The sequence below is a fragment of the Solanum lycopersicum genome, chromosome 1 (genome assembly GCF_036512215.1).
Source record: "Solanum lycopersicum chromosome 1, SLM_r2.1".
In the NCBI taxonomy this organism is placed as follows: Eukaryota; Viridiplantae; Streptophyta; class Magnoliopsida; order Solanales; family Solanaceae; genus Solanum; species Solanum lycopersicum.
Genome location: NC_090800.1, coordinates 19,080,031 through 19,097,386, shown reverse-complemented (window position 1 = coordinate 19,097,386; position 17,356 = coordinate 19,080,031). Strand labels below are relative to the sequence as shown.

The window sequence follows — 17,356 nt, the reverse complement described above, 5'->3', positions numbered from 1 at the left end:
ATACTTTTAATGCAATTATGAATTGTTTCTTTTATTTGATTATCTCTATATTAGATGGTTAATTTGTTAATGCCTATGATGTTAAGTTCAAAATATTTATCATGAAATAGGAATTCAAAAGGTTCAAATTTTCCACTAAAATTAACCTAGATGAAGTGAGAATGATCTATGTAGGCTTGTCTGCAACCTTTGAGAGGTCAATGATGCCTGTATCATATGGGGTCTAGGTTTTGGTTGTGACAAAGTTTGTATCATAGCACTAGGTTAAATTCCGAGAATAATAATTTCACATCAACCAGATTGCGTAGTTTCTAAGTCATGGTAGTGAAGTGCACAACTATTTTAAGCTAGAGACTGCTTGGTGCATAGAAAAATTTCCCTTCTTTTGATCTTATCATGCCTTTCCTAATGTTTGAATTCTTGGCGTTATGAGCATGTCTAAAATCAAATCCTTGTTGTTTACAAATAATGAACACTAGGAGAGCTATTGGTCAGAGGAGAGGAGTAGCAGCTGCTGGGGACAATCAGGTCCCACCGTATGTTCTAGATGAAAAAGTGGCTATGCGAGTTAACCCAGCTAGGTTGACAGATATGGAGGTGCGAGCATCTCTGTCCCTGATGGCATAGAGAATCACTATCCAGTCCCAAGCCATGAGTGCCTAGGTCAACCGACAGAATGTTGAGAGGGAGAACCCACCAGTGCGTAGCATGTCAGACAAGCTCTAAGACTTCACGAGATTGAACCTGCCTATTTTCACAGGGTCTAAGACTCCAGAGGACCCCCAGGAGTTTGTGGATGAGGTGCATAAGATTTTGGTTGCTATGGGGGCCATAGATACTTAGAAAGCAGAGTTGGATTCCTATCAGGTCAAGGATGTTGCACATATTTGTTGCAAGATGTGGCAGGATAGCCGAGCTTTGGGCGGAGTTCTGGTCATTTGGGAGCTTTTTAAGACAAGTTTCCTGGAGAGATTTTTTTCCAGGGAGATGAGGGAGGTGAAGGTTGAGGATTTTATCAACCTTAAGCAGGGATCAATGACAGTCAAGGAATATTCCCTAAAGTTCATCAAACTATCCAGGTATGCTATTTTCCATAGTATCTAACAACAAGGATGATATGAGTATTGTAGTTTTTCAAACAATCCAGGTATGCTACTTCCCTTGTATCAATCAGCAAGGGATGAGATGAGCAGGTTCCTCACAGGAATGAATGGAGATCTGGAGGAGGAGTGTCGGTCTGTGATGCTTCATGATAACCTGGACCTCTCTAGGATGATGGTGCATGTCCAGCAGGTAAAGGATAACCACAAAAAGAGAGGCGTTCGTGAGTATCCAAGATTAAATAAGGGGCAGAAGAGTTGTGCGATGTCACGACCCAAAACCGGGCCGCGACTGGCACCCACACTTACCCTCCTGTGTGAGCGAACCAACCAATCTAGACCTTAACATTTCAATATAATATCAACATAAAGTAATGCGGAAGACTTAAACTCATTAAATCGAGACCAATTCATTAACTTCTAAAATTCAACATCTATTATTCCCCAAAATCTGGAAGTCATCACCACAAGAACATCTACTTTAAACTACTAATTCTAAGAGTTTCTAAGAAGCTAAAAATACATAAGAAGCTAGTCCATGCCGGAAGTTCAAGGCATCGAGACTTGAAAAAGAAGATCCAGTCCAAGCTAGAAGCATTAGCTCACCCTGAATTTCCGATGTAGTAAGACTGGCTTGAACTACTGTTGAGTCGAAGACGACGGCACGTTTGCTGCACTCCACAAATAAACAAGAAGAAAACAATAAAAGTAGGGGTCGGTACAAAACACGGGTACTGAGTAGATATCATCAGCAAACTCGAAATAGAAAACATTATATATTAAATAATATCATAAAATCAACTAATATCCTTAGCATGCAGCATTTACAGTTACCATAACTCTTGGTTACAACACCAAGCTCATCAATGATGACTCACGCCTCATCATCATACTCATTTGGGAATTAGGTTCATTAGATTGAATATATTAACATTTTTCAAGATTCTTTGTCTTTATTCCCCTCGTGTCGGTACGTGACACTCCGATCCTCATATACTATCCTGGTACCAGAACGTGGCACCCGATCCATATTCTATCCTAGTACCGGAACGTCGCACCCGATCCATATTCTATCCTGGTGTCGGAACGTGACACTCCGATCCTCATATACTATCCTGGTACCGGAACGTGGCACCCGATCCATATTCTATCCTGGTGTCGGAACGTGACACCCGATCCATATTCTATCCTGGTACCGGAACATGGCACCCGATCCATATTCTATCCTAGTGTCGAAACGTGACACTCCGATCCTCATATACTATCCTGGTACCGGAACGTGGCACCCGATCCATATTCTATCCTGGTGTCGGAACGTGACACCCGATCCATATTCTATCTTGGTACCGGAACGTGGCACCCGATCCATATTCTATCCTGGTGTCGGAACGTGACACCCGATTCATATTCTATCCTGGTGTCGGAATGTGACACTCCGATCCTCATATATTATCCTGGTACCGGAATGTGGCACCCGATCCCCTAATCTCACTACTTTCATTCATTAAGCCTTATTTTATACCAAGGCATTATCATTAACAAAGTAGATTAGGGATTTTCAAGATTTAGGATTCAATAGCTTCATCATGCTTATTTTATAACAATTATATTATCACATTCATGCAAACATACAATTAAGCATATAGAAGGGTTTACAACACTACCCAATACATATCATTCGCTATTAAGAGTTTACTACGAATAGCATAAAAACCATAACCTACCTTCACCGAAGAATTGCGATCAACAAGCTATCTTCTCAGAATCCTTGCTATCCTCTTCGTCTCTCTCTCTCTCTACTCGTTCTCTTTCTTTTTCTCTTATTCCAACCCTCTTTCTTTTACCCTAATTAACATATAATTAAGAATAAAAGATGGCAATAATGCCCCACTAATTAACTTAAGGTTACCTCTTTTAACCCCCAAGTAATTAGACTTATTAACGTTAACCCACTAACTTTATAATTAAGGCAAGAATAGTCAAAAACGTCCCTTAAAACGTATCAAGAAATCCGACCCAGACTGGGATTGCGCAACCTGCGACGGCCCGTCGTGTCTGCGACGGTCCGTCCTGCAGGTCGTCGCAAGGGTCAGAGACTCAATTTCCACTGAATAATCTGCTATAGTCCGTCACGCCTGTGACGGTCCGTCCCGCCATTCTGTTACGAAGTTTAGAGAGTCGATTTTCAGTACCAAATTTCAGATTTTCTAAGTGTTTTGAAACGAGACCCTGCGACGGCCCGTCGTGCCCATGACGGTCCGTCGTGGGGTCCGTCGCCTCAGCCTGTTTTTCCAGAAATAAAATCTGCTGCTCAAAACGACTAAACAGGTCGTTACAATAGATACCACTTTACCCATCGTTCATCCCCGAACGATCACAAGAAGGAAAACAAGGGCGAAAAGGAGTACCTGAATCTGTAAACAGATATGGGTATTTTTCTCGCATACCCGCCTCCTTCTCCCAAGTGGCTTCTTCAACGGGTCGATTCTTTCATTAAACTTTGATGGATGCAATCTCCTTGATCTCAACTTGCGAATTTCTCTATCTAGAATGGCAACAGGTTCCTCCTCATAAGACAAATTCTCATCAAGCAAAACTGAATCCCAACGGATAATGTAATTTCCATCCCCATGATATCTTTTCAACATAGACACATGGAATACCGGATGCAGTCCGGACAGTCTTGGAGGCAAGGCTAACACATAAGCCACCTCCCCTACTCGCTTAAGTACTTCAAATGGACCAATATACCTTGAGCTAAGCTTACCTCGCTTACCAAATCACATCACCCCTTTCATTGGCGAAACCTTCAACAAGACTTGTTCACCTTCCATGAACTCTAAGTCTCTAACCTTTCGATCTGCATATTCTTTTTGTCTACTTTGCGCCGCTAGAAGCTTTTCTTGAATAGCCTTCACTTTCTCTATCGAATCCCTCAAAAGGTCAGTACCCCAAGGTCTAACCTCGAATGCATCAAACCAACCAATGGGAGACCTACATCTCCTCCCATACAATGCTTCAAATGGGGCCATATCAATACTTAAGTGATAGCTATTATTGTATGAAAACTCCGCTAAGGGTAGGAAGCTATCCCAATGGCCACCAAACTCTATCACACATGCACGAAGCATATCCTCCAACACTTGAATCGTCCTTTCAGACTGACCATCGGTCTGAGGATGGAACGCAGTACTAAGGTCCAACCTAGTACCCAATTCCTCATGCAATGTTTTCCAAAACATAGAAGTAAACTACGTACTTTTATCTGATATGATGGATAGTGGAACCCCATGCAATCGAACGATTTCTGAGATATAGATCTTGGCTAACTTCTCTTCATTGTAAGTCATCTTTACCGGAATGAAATGAGCAGATTTAGTCAACCTATCAACAATCACCCAAATGGAGTCATATTTACCCATTGTTCTTGGAAGACCAACCACAAAATCCATTGCAATTCTGTCCCACTTCCATTCCGGAATGGGCATTCTCTAAAGTGTTCCTCCGGGCCTTTGGTGTTCATACTTTACTTGTTGACAGTTTGGACACTTGGCAATAAAGTCAACAATATCACGCTTCATTCTACTCCACCAAAAGTGTTGCTTTAGGTCACGGTACACCTTGGTTGAACCCGGATGTATCGAATACCTTGAACTATGAGCCTCTGTCAGAATAGTGTTAATCAAATCATCAACTCGGGGTACACATACCCTTCCCTTGATTCTCAAAACACCTTCCTCATCGATTTGTGCTTCCTTAGCCTCTCCTTTCAGCACTTTATCTCGGATCCGGATCAATTTTTCATCATTAAACTGTTTTCCCTTAATCTTGTCAAGAAAAGAAGATCTTGACTCCACACTAGCCAACAATCCTCCCTTCTCATTTACCTCTAACCTCATCAAGTCGTTAGCCAGGATCTGAACCTCTCTAGCCAATGGACGTCTAGAAACTTGCAAGTGAGCTAGACTTCCCATGCTTCCCGCTTTTCTACTTGAAGCATCTGCCACAACATTCGCTTTTCCCGGATGATACAAGATAGTGATATCGTAGTTCTTTAGTAACTCCATCCATCTCCTCTGTCTTAAGTTCAAATCTTTCTGAGTAAAGACATACTGTAGGCTATGATGATCCGTATAGACCTCACACTTAACCCCATATAAATAGTGTCTCCATTGCTTTAATGCAAACACTACCGCGGCCAATTCCAAATCATGAGTTGGGTAGTTACGTTCATGCACTTTTAATTGTCTTGAAGCATAAGCAATCACATTCTTCTCTTGCATTAGCACTGCATCCAAACCCGAATAGGCTGCATCACAATAGACAATGAAATTCTTACCTTCCACTGGCAAGGTGAGAATGGGTGCGGTAGTCAACAAAGTCTTGAGCTTCTGAAAGCTTTCCTCACACTCTTCCAACCATACAAATGGAACATTTTGCTTAGTCAAGCTCGTCAGTTGGGAAGCAATAGAAGAGAATCCCTTGACAAATCGACGGTAGTAGCTAGCTAACCCAACAAAGCTCCTTATTTCTGACACATTAGTAGGTCTTACCCAATTCTTCACTGTCTCAATCTTAGAAGGATCCACCATCACTCCCTCCTTAGAAACCACGTGCCCCAAGAAGGACACTGCATCTAGCCAAAACTCACACTTAGAGAACTTGGCATAAAGCTTTTTCTCCCTCAACATTTCCAATACCATTCTCAAATTCTCTTCATGTTCCTTCTTGCTCTTTGAGTATACCAATATATCATCAATAAATACGATCATGAAGAGGTCCAAATATGGCTTAAAAATTCCGTTCATCAAGCTCATGAACGCAGCAGGGGCATTCGAAAGACCAAAAGACATTACCACAAATTCGTAATGTCCATACCTCGTTCGAAAAGCAGTCTTTGGCACATCCGTTGCCCGTATTTTCAATTGATGATAACCAGATCTCAAGTCAATCTTAGAGAAGACACAAGCACCTTGTAATTGATCGAACAAGTCATCAATGCGAGGAAGAGGATACTTGTTCTTAATAGTTACCCTATTCAGTTGTCTGTAGTCTATGCACATCCGAAAACTCCCATCCTTCTTCTTCACAAACAAAACCAGGGCACCCCAAGGAGATGCACTTGGTCTAATGAAGCCTTTCCTCAACAACTCTTGAAGTTGGGCCTTTAACTCCCTTAACTCTGTGGGATCCATTCTATAAGGGGGTATAGAAATGGGGCGTGTGCCCGGTTCAAGATCGATACAGAAGTCAATATCCCTATCTGGTGGCATACCAGGAAGATCTGCAGGGAACACATCCAAGAACTCGCGGACTACCAAAACCAACTCAATCAAAGGTACTTGGGTAGTGTCATCCTTGAGATGTGCCAATAAAGCTAAACACCCTTTACTAACCATTTTCTTAGCACGAAGAAAGGAGATGATATGCACTGGATTGGAAGTGTAGTCACCCTCCCACACTAACGGATTTGTCCCAGACTTGGCTAACGTCACCGTTTTAGCATTACAATCCAAGATAGCAAATTGCGGAGAAAGCCAAGTCATACCCAGAATTACATCAAAATCAACCATTTCTAACATAACCAAGTCTACATAAGTATTGCTCCCCACAAAGTTCACCAAACAAGACCTATATACCTTTTTAACTAACACAGACTCACCCACCGGAGTAGAAACATGAATAGGCATATCAAGTAATTCACAATGTAAATTTAGACCATTAGCAAATGAGGAAGATACATAAGAAAATATGGATCCAGGATCAAACAATACAGAAGCCATGCAATCACAAACCAGAAGATTACCTGTGATGACAGTATCAGATGCCTCCACTTTAGACCGCCCAGGGAAAGCGTAACAATGGGACCTATCGTTTGTCTGTCCATTGCCCCTACCATGTTGTGATGTAGTGGTTCCAGTTTGCCCATCACCTCGGCCATTTTGGTGACCACCATTACCTCGACCACCACGTCCTCTAGAATAACGGCCCCTACCATGACCACCTCTACCTCTAACATTTGGAGGTTTATAACTCTGTTTTGGACAATATGTCTTAATATGTCCAATATCCCCACATCCATAGCACTCTCTGGGTTCATGCATAGGTCTCTCAGAGAAGTGTTGACCGATCGGAGGTGGACCCCCAACTACAGTCTGTAGTGAAGACTGAATGGGTCGAACTGCGTAACCTCCGGAACCCTGTCCTCTAGAGTAAGAACCATTAAACTCGCCTCCCTTTCGAAACCTCTTTGATGTCGGTGCCATGGTGAATTCATCTGGCTTCACTCCTTCCACCTCTTCCACGAAATCTACCACCTCTTTGAAGGATTTTGCAGTAGCCGCTATCTGTAAGGCTGAAATCCGCAACTCTGACCTCAACCCCTTCACAAAATGGCGAATCCGCTCTTGTGGACTGAAACATAGTTGGGTGGCATACCGGGATAAAGCACGAAACTTAGCCTCATATGCATTGACCGACATCCTACCTTGCTCTAGGCTCAAGAACTCATCCCTTTTCCTATCCCTCAAAGTTTGGGGGATATACTTCTCCATAAACAAGCTAGAGAATGAGGCCCAAGTCATAGGTGGTGCCTCTGTTGGTTGACACTCAATATGTGACCGCCACCACATTTTGGCGTTCTATTGAAACTGATAAGTCACAAACTCCACACAAAACCGTTCTACTATACCCATCATGTGTAGTAGCTCGTGACAGTCAACCAGAAAATCATAAGCATCTTCTGATTCAGCACCCTTGAAGACCGGAGGTTTCAATTTCAAGAACTTACTGAAAAGTTCATGCTGATCATTTGTCATTATAGGCCCAGTAGTCAGACGTGGAAATGTGCCTATGTCCAATGAGGCATCCATACGAGGAGCCATAGTGGCTGCATGTTGCACTTCTGAAATCGGAGGTGTTGGCGCAGAAAACACTGGAGGTGCCAGACCTTGATCAGACAACCCACTGAGATAGGCGAGAACCTGATTGATCATCTCTGGGGTAGGCTGGGGTGGCAATTCCTCATTTTGCACTTGTTCATTCTCCCCTTCCTCACCCTCTCTTATTACCTCCTCAGTCGGTGGAGGAGTCACTACCCTAGTATCAGATGGACTAGGTGCTCGTCCTCGTCCCCTAGAGGACCTCCTCCCACGACCCCTACCACGGCCTCTTGCCGCTGCTCTTCCTCGAACTACATCCCCATTGGCTTGTTCAGACGCACCCTGTCCCCCCGGTGCTGATGTTGGTGCTGGTGTAGTCGTTGCTCTAGTTCTAACCATCTGCGAAATAGAGTGAAGATGGTCAGATACCAATTTGTATCACCTAGATACCAATTGGACCCAAGTAGTAGCAAAGAAAGAATGAAAGAATGGAATTTTCCTAAAGTCTTATAGCCTCTCAAAGAAAAGTAAAGGCATCCCCCTATCGTTCTTTAAGACTCTACTAGACTCGTTCTTGTGTGATGAGACCAACGAACCTAATGCTCTGATACCAAGTTTTGTCACGACCCAAAACCGGGCCGCGACTGGCACCCACACTTACCCTCCTGTGTGAGCGAACCAACCAATCTAGACCTTAACATTTCAATATAATATCAACATAAAGTAATGCGGAAGACTTAAACTCATTAAATCAAGACCAATTCATTAACTTCTAAAATTCAACATCTATTATTCCCGAAAATCTGGAAGTCATCACCACAAGAACATCTACTTTAAACTACTAATTCTAAGAGTTTCTAAGAAGCTAAAAATACATAAGAAGCTAGTCCATGCCGGAAGTTCAAGGCATCGAGACTTGAAAAAGAAGATCCAGTCCAAGCTAGAAGCATTAGCTCACCCTGAATTTCCGATGTAGTAAGACTGGCTTGAACTACTGTTGAGTCGAAGACGACGGCACGTTTGCTGCACTCCACAAATAAACAAGAAGAAAACAATAAAAGTAGGGGTCAGTACAAAACACGGGTACTGAGTAGATATCATCGGCCAACTCAAAATAGAAAACAATATATATTAAATAATATCATAAAATCAACTAATATCCTTAGCATGCAACATTTACAGTTACCATAACCCTTGGTTACAACACCAAGCTCATCAATGAGGACTCACGCCTCAACATCATACTCATTTGGGAATTAGGTTCATTAGATTGAATATATTAACATCTTTCAAGATTCTTTATCTTTATTCCCCTCATGTCGGTACGTGACACTCCGATCCTCATATACTATCGTGGTACCGGAACGTGGCACCCGATCCATATTCTATCCTGGTACCGGAACGTGGCACCCGATCGATATTCTATCCTGGTGTCGGAACGTGACACTCCGATCCTCATATACTATCCTGGTACCGGAACGTGGCACCCGATCCATATTCTATCCTGGTGTCGGAACGTGACACCCGATCCATATTCTATCCTGGTACCGGAACGTGGCACCCGATCCATATTCTATCCTGGTGTCGGAACGTGACACTCCGATCCTCACATACTATCCTGGTACCGGAACGTGGCACCCGATCCATATTCTATCCTGGTGTCGGAACGTGACACCCGATCCATATTCTATCCTGGTACCGGAACGTGGCACCCGATCCATATTCTATCCTGGTGTCGGAACGTGACACCCGATCCATATTCTATCCTGGTGTCGGAACGTGACACTCCGATCCTCATATACTATCCTGGTACCGGAACGTGGCACCCGATCCCCTAATCTCACTACTTTCATTCATCAAGCTTTGTTTTATACCAAGGCATTATCATTAACAAAGTAGATTAGGGCTTTTCAAGATTTAGGATTCAATAGCTTCATCATGCTTATTTTATCACAATTATATAATCACATTCATGCAAACATACAATTAAGCATATAGAAGGGTTTACAACACTACCCAATACATATCATTCGCTATTAAGAGTTTACTACGAATAGCATAAAAACCATAACCTACTTCCACCGAAGAATTGCGATCAACAAGCTATCTTCTCAGAATCCTTGCTATCCTCTTCGTCTCTCTCTCTCTACTCGTTCTCTTTCTTTTTCTCTTATTCCAACCCTCTTTCTTTTACCCTAATTAACATATAATTAAGAATAAAAGATGGCAATAATGCCCCACTAATTAACTTAAGGTTACCTCTTTTAAACCCCAAGTAATTAGACTTATTAACGTTAACCCACTAACTTTATAATTAAGGCAAGAATAGTAAAAAATGTCCCTTAAAACGTATCAAGAAATCCGACCCAGACTGGGATTGCGCAACCTGCGATGGCCCGTCGTGCCTGCGACGGTCCGTCCTGCAGGTCGTCGCAAGGGTCAGAGAGTCAATTTCCACTGAATAATCTGCTACGGTCCGTCACGCCAGTGACGGTCCGTCCTGCCATTCCGTTACGAAGTTCAGAGAGTCGATTTTCAGTACACAATTTCAGATTTTCTAAGTGTTTTGAAATGAGACCCTGCGACGGTCCGTCGTGCCCATGACGGTCCGTCGTGCCCATGACGGTCCGTCGTGCCCATGACGGTCCGTCGTGGGGTCCGTTGCCTCAGCCTGTTTTTCCAGAAATAAAATCTGCTGCTCAAAACGACTAAACAGGTCGTTACAATAAGAGGCAGACCTGAGCCCAAGAAGGTAAATGAAGGTGAGATGCCGCGTCCCAAATAGAATTGTGCTAATTGTGGCCGTGCTCACAGTGGAGAGTGCAGACAGGCCACCAATGCCTGTTTCGGCTGCGGTAAGAGTGAGCATATAATTAGAGACTGACAACAGAACAAAGGTCAGACTAGAGGTAATGCTCAGGCCTGATCCACATAGTGCAGCAACAACCGAGCCTCCTAGGATGAACAGGTTCTATGCCCTAAAGGGCAGGGAGGAGCAGGAGAAGTCCACTGATGTGGTCACATGTATGCTGCAAGTATTCTCAACTTATTTTTATGCTTTACTTGATCCAGGGTCTACGCTTTTCTTTGTAACTCCTTTGGTCGCTCTCACTTTTGAAATATTTCCTGAAGTTATCCATGATCCTATAGTTGTTAGTACACCTTTAAGAGAAAATGTAAGAACTGATACAGTATACAAGGATTGCCCAATAGTTGTAACTGCTAAGACTATGTATGAAGACTTGGTTGAGTTACCCATGCATGACTTTGACGTTATCCTTTGCATGGATTGGCTTCACAGTTGTTATATTTGTTTCGATTGTCGTAGTAGAATTGTGAGATTTAGTCTGGGAGGATAACAACTCCAGTCGTCCTAATCCCTTGATTTCAAACCTTAAGGCCAATAAAATGATGTACAAGGGGTTATTATGTCGTATTTTGAGTTTTAATGATTTAAATAATGACATTCCTTCCATAGACTCAGTGCCTATTGTGAATGAGTTCCTAGATGTATTTCCTGATGATTTGCCTGGAGTCCCTCCTCCTCGAGAGATTGACTTTGGTATCGACTTAGAACCCAATACTACACCAATTTCTATTCCTCCATACAGAATGGCTCCAGCTGAACTCAAAAAGTTAAAGCTGCAGTAAAATGATTTCACTAATAAGGGTTTCATTCAACCGAGCATATACCCTTGGGGCGCTCCGGTGTTGTTTGTGAAAAAAAATGGAACCCTTACAATGTGTATTGATTATAAGCAACTCAACAAAGTCACTATTAAGAACAACTATCCACTTTCTAGAATAGATGACTTGTTTGACCAACTCCAAGGATCTAGATTCTTTTAAAAAATTGACTTTGTTTCAGGGTACTATCAACTTAGGGTTAAGGATGGAGATATCCCAAAGACAGCCTTACATACCCGTTATGTACACTATGAGTTCTTAGTTATGTCATTTGGTCTCACAAATGTACTTACTGCATTTATGGACCTTATGAGCAGGGTTTTCCGTAAGTACTTGGACTCTTTAGTCATAGTATTCATTGATGACATACTCATCCACTCTAAGACCAAGGAAGAGCATGAACAACATTTGAGATTAACCTTGCAAATACTTTGACTACATCAACTGTATGCCAAATTCAGCAAGTGTGAATTCTGGCTGAGATCAGTGACCTTCCTAGTTATGTTATGTCCGATCAAGGTGTAGAGGAGGACCCCAGGAAGACTGAGGTTGTTAAGAACTGGCCAAAACATATTACTCCCATAGATATCTGTAGCTTCTTGGGATTGGCTGGTTACTACCGCAGGTTCGTGGAGGGTTTTTCTTCCATTGATTCCCCATTGACAGCTCTTACTAAGAAGAGTTTCCAGAAGCTCAAGGACAGACTCACTTCAGGGCCGGTGCTTACTTTGCCTAAGTGTGTTGAGAATTACACTCTTTATTGTGATGCATCTAGGGCTGGTTTGGTTTGTGTTCTTATGCAGGGTGGCAAGGTGATGTCTTACACGTCAAGAAAACTAAAGGTTCATGAGAAGAATTAGCCCACTCATGACCTGGAGTTAGCAGCTGTGGTGTTCACACTTAAGATGTGGAGACATTACTTGTATGGTGTGAATGTAGATGTGTTCACAGACCACAAAAAGCTCTAATACGTGTTCAAACAGAGCGAGTTGAATCTACGTCAGCGGAGATTGTTGGAGCTGTTGAAGGACTATGAGATGAATGTCCACTACAACCTAGGTAAAGCTAATGTTGTAGCTGATGCTTGAGCAGGATGTGCATGGGAAGCACAACTCACGTTGAGGATGTGGAGAAAGAGTTAGTCAAAGATGTACACAGATTGGCCAGACTGGGTGTGCGATAAGTTGACTCTACTTGTCTCAGATCATCCTAGTTCTAAATCATCCTTGGTAGTTGAAGTCAAGCAGGGTCAGCATGTCGATCTTGTGTTAATGGAGATAAAGGACTCAACGTTGATAAAGATGAATGAGTCTTTCGCTTTGAGAGGTGAAGGCATACTTAGGTACCAGGATAGGCTGTGTGTGCCAGATGTAGATAATTTGTATACCAGAATTGTTGTAGAGTCCCATGGTTCAAGATATTCCATATATCCAGGTTCCACCAAGATGTATCATGATCTTAAGCATATTTATTGGTGGGATGGCATGAAGAAGGATGTTGCAGAATATGTGGCCAAGTGTCCTAATTGTCAGCAGGTTAAGGCAGAACATCCTAAGCCTGGTGGTCTTACTCAAATTATTAAGGTTCTGATATGGAAGTGAGAGGCCATTAATATAGACTACATGGTTCTTTTTCCAAGGACTAGGAGACAACATGACTCCATATGGGTTATTGTGGACAAGATGACTAAGTTTGCCCACTTTATCCTTTTGAAGTATACTTACAGAGCTGAGGATTATGCGAGACCCTACATTTATGAGATCCTGATATGGCATGGGATTCCTTTGTCTATCATTTCAGATAGAGGAGCTCAGTTTACTTCACATTTCTGGAGATCTTCCCAGAAGAGCTTGCGCACATAGGTAAAGATTAGTACTGCTCTTCATCCTCAGACTGATGGGCAGGCAGAGCGCACCATTCAGGCAGTGGATGACATGTTGAGAGCATGTGTTATTAACTTCAGGGGTAGCTCTGATTACCATCCGCCTTCGATGGAGTTCTCACATAATAGCTATTACTCCAGCGTTGGAATGGCACCGTTTGAGGCATTGTATGGTAGGATGTGTACATCTCCAGTTGGGTAGTACGAGGTTGGAGAGTAATCGATTTTCTGTCCATAGATCATTCATTAGGCCTTAGAGAAGGTCAGAGTGATTAGGGACAGAATGACTACTGCTTATAGTCGGCAGAAGTCATATGCAAATAATAGAAAACAGCAATTAGAGTTTTATTTTTGTTACCACATTGATATACTGTGGTTTCACGGTATTATTAATACTTTTTCCTTAAGTTCAGTGTGTCTAAAAGCCTTTTTGTGCTAATTTTTATATAAGTTTCTCCTTATTTGCAGGAAATCTGTCCAAAGATGAATGCGGAGGTTTTTTAGCGAAAAAATGAAAAAGAGACCACCTACGGAGCTTGTGACAATTACAGGTGCTGAAGGAAGATGGGGAAGTCTGACCAAGTGTGGGGTTACGTAGTCCATGACGGTTCGTCGTGTCTATGACGGTCCGTCCTGAATGTTCGTCATGAAGTTCAGAGAAGTAGTCCAGCACCCATATTCCAAGAGTTTAAGTGTTTTGGAACGAAGACCCTTGACAGACCGTTGTGCCTGTGATGATTGGTATACTTGCCGTCGAGGGTAATGAAAAGCGCAGCAGAAGAAATTGCACAAGTATGGGACGACAGAGTCCATGACGGTCCATCGTGACCATAACGGTCTGTCGCGATGTCCGTCGACCCAACTGCGTTTTGACTGATTTCTAGCAAATAGAGTCCTTGTTTAATTAGGTTTTTATTTTCAATAAATAGTTTGAAAAACCTTGTTGTTGAGGTTAGACTCTGGGCCATTTTGAGACTCTGGACCATTATTAGACTCTGGATTATTTCGTTAGGCCTTATATTTTCATTAGAATTTTTGTGAGATTCTTGATTACTTTGAGATTCTTGTAAGTAATTGTTGGTGATTTTAGTTTTATTAATCAAGCGAACTTTCAGATTTTACTCTTTCTCATTGAAGTAAGTACATGAATTCTTATATCTTATATGTGATTATTGTGATTATGACTATGGGTAACTAAACTCCATAACTAGGGTTGTGGGAACCATAGGCAAATAATGAGGTAAAACCTAACTAAAATAACAATTCTAGAATAGTGTCTTGCATGTATTAATAATTCTTTCCCTTAGAAGTCTTTTTTAACGGATGGCCAACGTTAGAACTCGCCTTAATGCTACTTGCCGGACCAAGGAGGTAGATAATAGGAAAAAAATTATCAACAAAGATTTAGTTTATACTATCTAATAGGATAGTATTGATTGGTACGAGGTAATAACTTAGTAAAATATCGAATATGATGCTTAATATAAGGTAAAGATAAGGGTTAGGATAGTAACACACGTAGCCGGACCAAGGTGCGGAGTGACATTTTCAAGATGCCGGACCAAGGATTTAGAAATACATAACTTATCACTTTGCATGCAAGATACTAGGAAAGAATTGCTATAGTTAGATTTATCAAGTTATGAACTTGTGGGGAACACATAAACCCTATTTACTTTGATTAATTGATTAAACTCCAACATTCAAAGTTTTTAATTTTCTCCTTTTATTTTGCTAGTTATTTTCATTTACTTAGAAATAGAAAACTCCCCTTTTATCATGTTTGCTTTCCAAGGAAGTAATTGACTGAACAATAGTAGTAATAGATTGAAGTTAAGTCTAAACTATTTTCCTCGTGGGAACGATCCTAATCTCACTAGTTGGGTTATTTACTTGACACAACCGCTTTACTTCTTATTTGAGAAGTAAGTTTGAGCGTATCAAATTTTTGCGCCGCTGCCGGGGATTATAGCTTTTAGATTAACTTAACTTATTACTATAGTTTAGTTGATTTTTTCTTGATTTTACTTTGTTTTACTGTTTTTAATTCATGCAGAACCACCCTCCTTGTATGCCAAATACACATAGAGGAAGAGAACCCTTGTTTCCCTACGATCACGAATTAGAGCGTACACTACGCAACATGAATAGAAACTTGGGAATCAATGATAATGATCCAACAACAAAAATCCCAGCTCCAGTTGATGTTCATGGTTAGTTTTTAGCTGATGCTCCGGGTGAACACCAACAGAGGTGACAAAATCCCTCTCTACGGCCCCAAGCATACTATAGAGGCTATGACAACATTGCTGACTCCGATGGGCCACTTGTCTTGCCCCCTCTACCACCAGGCCACACCTTTGTGGTAACTAGTAACTTGATGCAAATGCTCACTGCCAAAGGTTTGTTTTCAGGGCTACCTTCTAAGGATCCACATGCCCATATAGCTAAGGTAAGGGCAGCGTGTAAAAGCTGTGTAGGGAGGCCTGACTTACACTTGGATGTAATAGGGCTAAGAGTGTTTCCTCTTTCACTGACGGGAGAAGCTGATATATGGTTCACTGAGCTCCCTTACAACTCAATTTTCACTTGGAACCAACTAAGGGATGTTTTCTTAGAACGCTACTATCCGGTCTCCAAGAAACTAAACCACAAAGACAGAGTGAACAACTTTGTGGCACTACCAGGAGAGTCAGTTAGTAGTTCTTGGGATAGATTCACCTCGTTCTTGAGAAGCATCCCAAATCACCGTATAGATGACGAGTCACTGAAGGAATACTTCTATCGGGGACAAGATGATAATAATAAAGCGGTGTTGGACACTATAGCATGTGGATCTTATGGGGAGTGTCCTTATGTTGAGATTGCTGAAAAATTAAAGAAAATCTCCCGGAATAATAAAGATTGGAGTACTAGGAAGTCAGATATCGGGAGAAATACCTTCGCACTACATTCCACTCACAACCCAGCCACAAACGAGATTCATGAAGAAATGGTTCAGATGAGAACTGAGCTTCGGTTGGTACTAAAACATATCACTGGGGGTGCAGAAAAGATAAATGTAGTTAACTACTTGCCTAAACCACCACCTCCTAATGATGAATGCTATTATGTGGAGGACTCCTATGCAGTAAATAAGCAGACGGGGGGTTTCCGACCGAGCTCCGAAGGCTGAAATCAGGATAATTATCACCAAGGTCAAGGGAACCAAGGCGGAACTATGGTTACTTCAACCGTGAGGGTCATTATGTAAGAGATGGAAACTATAACCGCGACAACAACTTCAACAGAGCTAACTATGGTAATAGAAATGACATGAATGGGCCCTATGTTCCTCCTCAAAATCGTGAAGTTAATCCTAGGGATGCTGGAGGTAGTATGGCGCGAGTTGAGGATATGTTGCCCAAAATGATAAGTAGGTTCGATGCTAGTGATGAGCACATTAAAGAGTTAAGGTGTGATTTAGCTGGTATTGGGCAAAAAGTCGATACACATGCAATATCGATTAAGCTAATCGAGTTGCAAATGACCCAATTATTTGCAACTGTGAACACATGACAACCAGGCACTCTTCCTAGCAACACTGTCCAAAATCCGAAAACTGATGCACATTGTATGACAATCACTAATCGTTGTGGTAAGCAATTCATTGACCCACCTTTGTCGTCTAATAAGGAAAAGGTGAGAAAGGATGACGATAAGGTGGTAAAGGATAGTGGTGAAGCAGAAGAGAGCACTGGAAAAGATGCAGAAGTCCCTATGAAGGTAATTCCCATGCCTAAACCACCACCACCCTTCCCTCAGAA

The 17,356-nt window shown here is 42.0% G+C and overlaps 1 protein-coding gene across 1 annotated transcript; it reads left to right on the top strand.

Moving 5' to 3' along the window:
- Positions 1 to 468: 468 nt before the first annotated feature.
- LOC138341637 (uncharacterized) lies at positions 469 to 12,756 on the top strand. Its single transcript, XM_069293130.1, has 9 exons — positions 469 to 597; positions 907 to 1,079; positions 1,194 to 1,293; positions 10,698 to 10,743; positions 10,859 to 11,005; positions 11,054 to 11,281; positions 11,460 to 11,628; positions 12,156 to 12,480; positions 12,652 to 12,756. The coding sequence occupies exons 1-9, from the start codon at positions 469 to 471 to the stop codon at positions 12,754 to 12,756; spliced, it is 1,422 nt and encodes a 473-aa protein (XP_069149231.1).
- The last annotated feature ends 4,600 nt before the right edge of the window (positions 12,757 to 17,356 follow it).

Coding starts and splice junctions, on each gene's coding strand:
- LOC138341637 (XM_069293130.1), top strand. CDS start 469: ATGAACACTAGGAGAGCTATTGGTCAGAGGAGAGGAGTAGCAGCTGCT. Junction 11,006..11,053: donor GTCCACTGATGTGGTCACAT/GTATGCTGCAAG, acceptor TACTTGATCCAG/GGTCTACGCTTTTCTTTGTA. Junction 11,282..11,459: donor TTGCATGGATTGGCTTCACA/GTTGTTATATTT, acceptor TTCCTTCCATAG/ACTCAGTGCCTATTGTGAAT.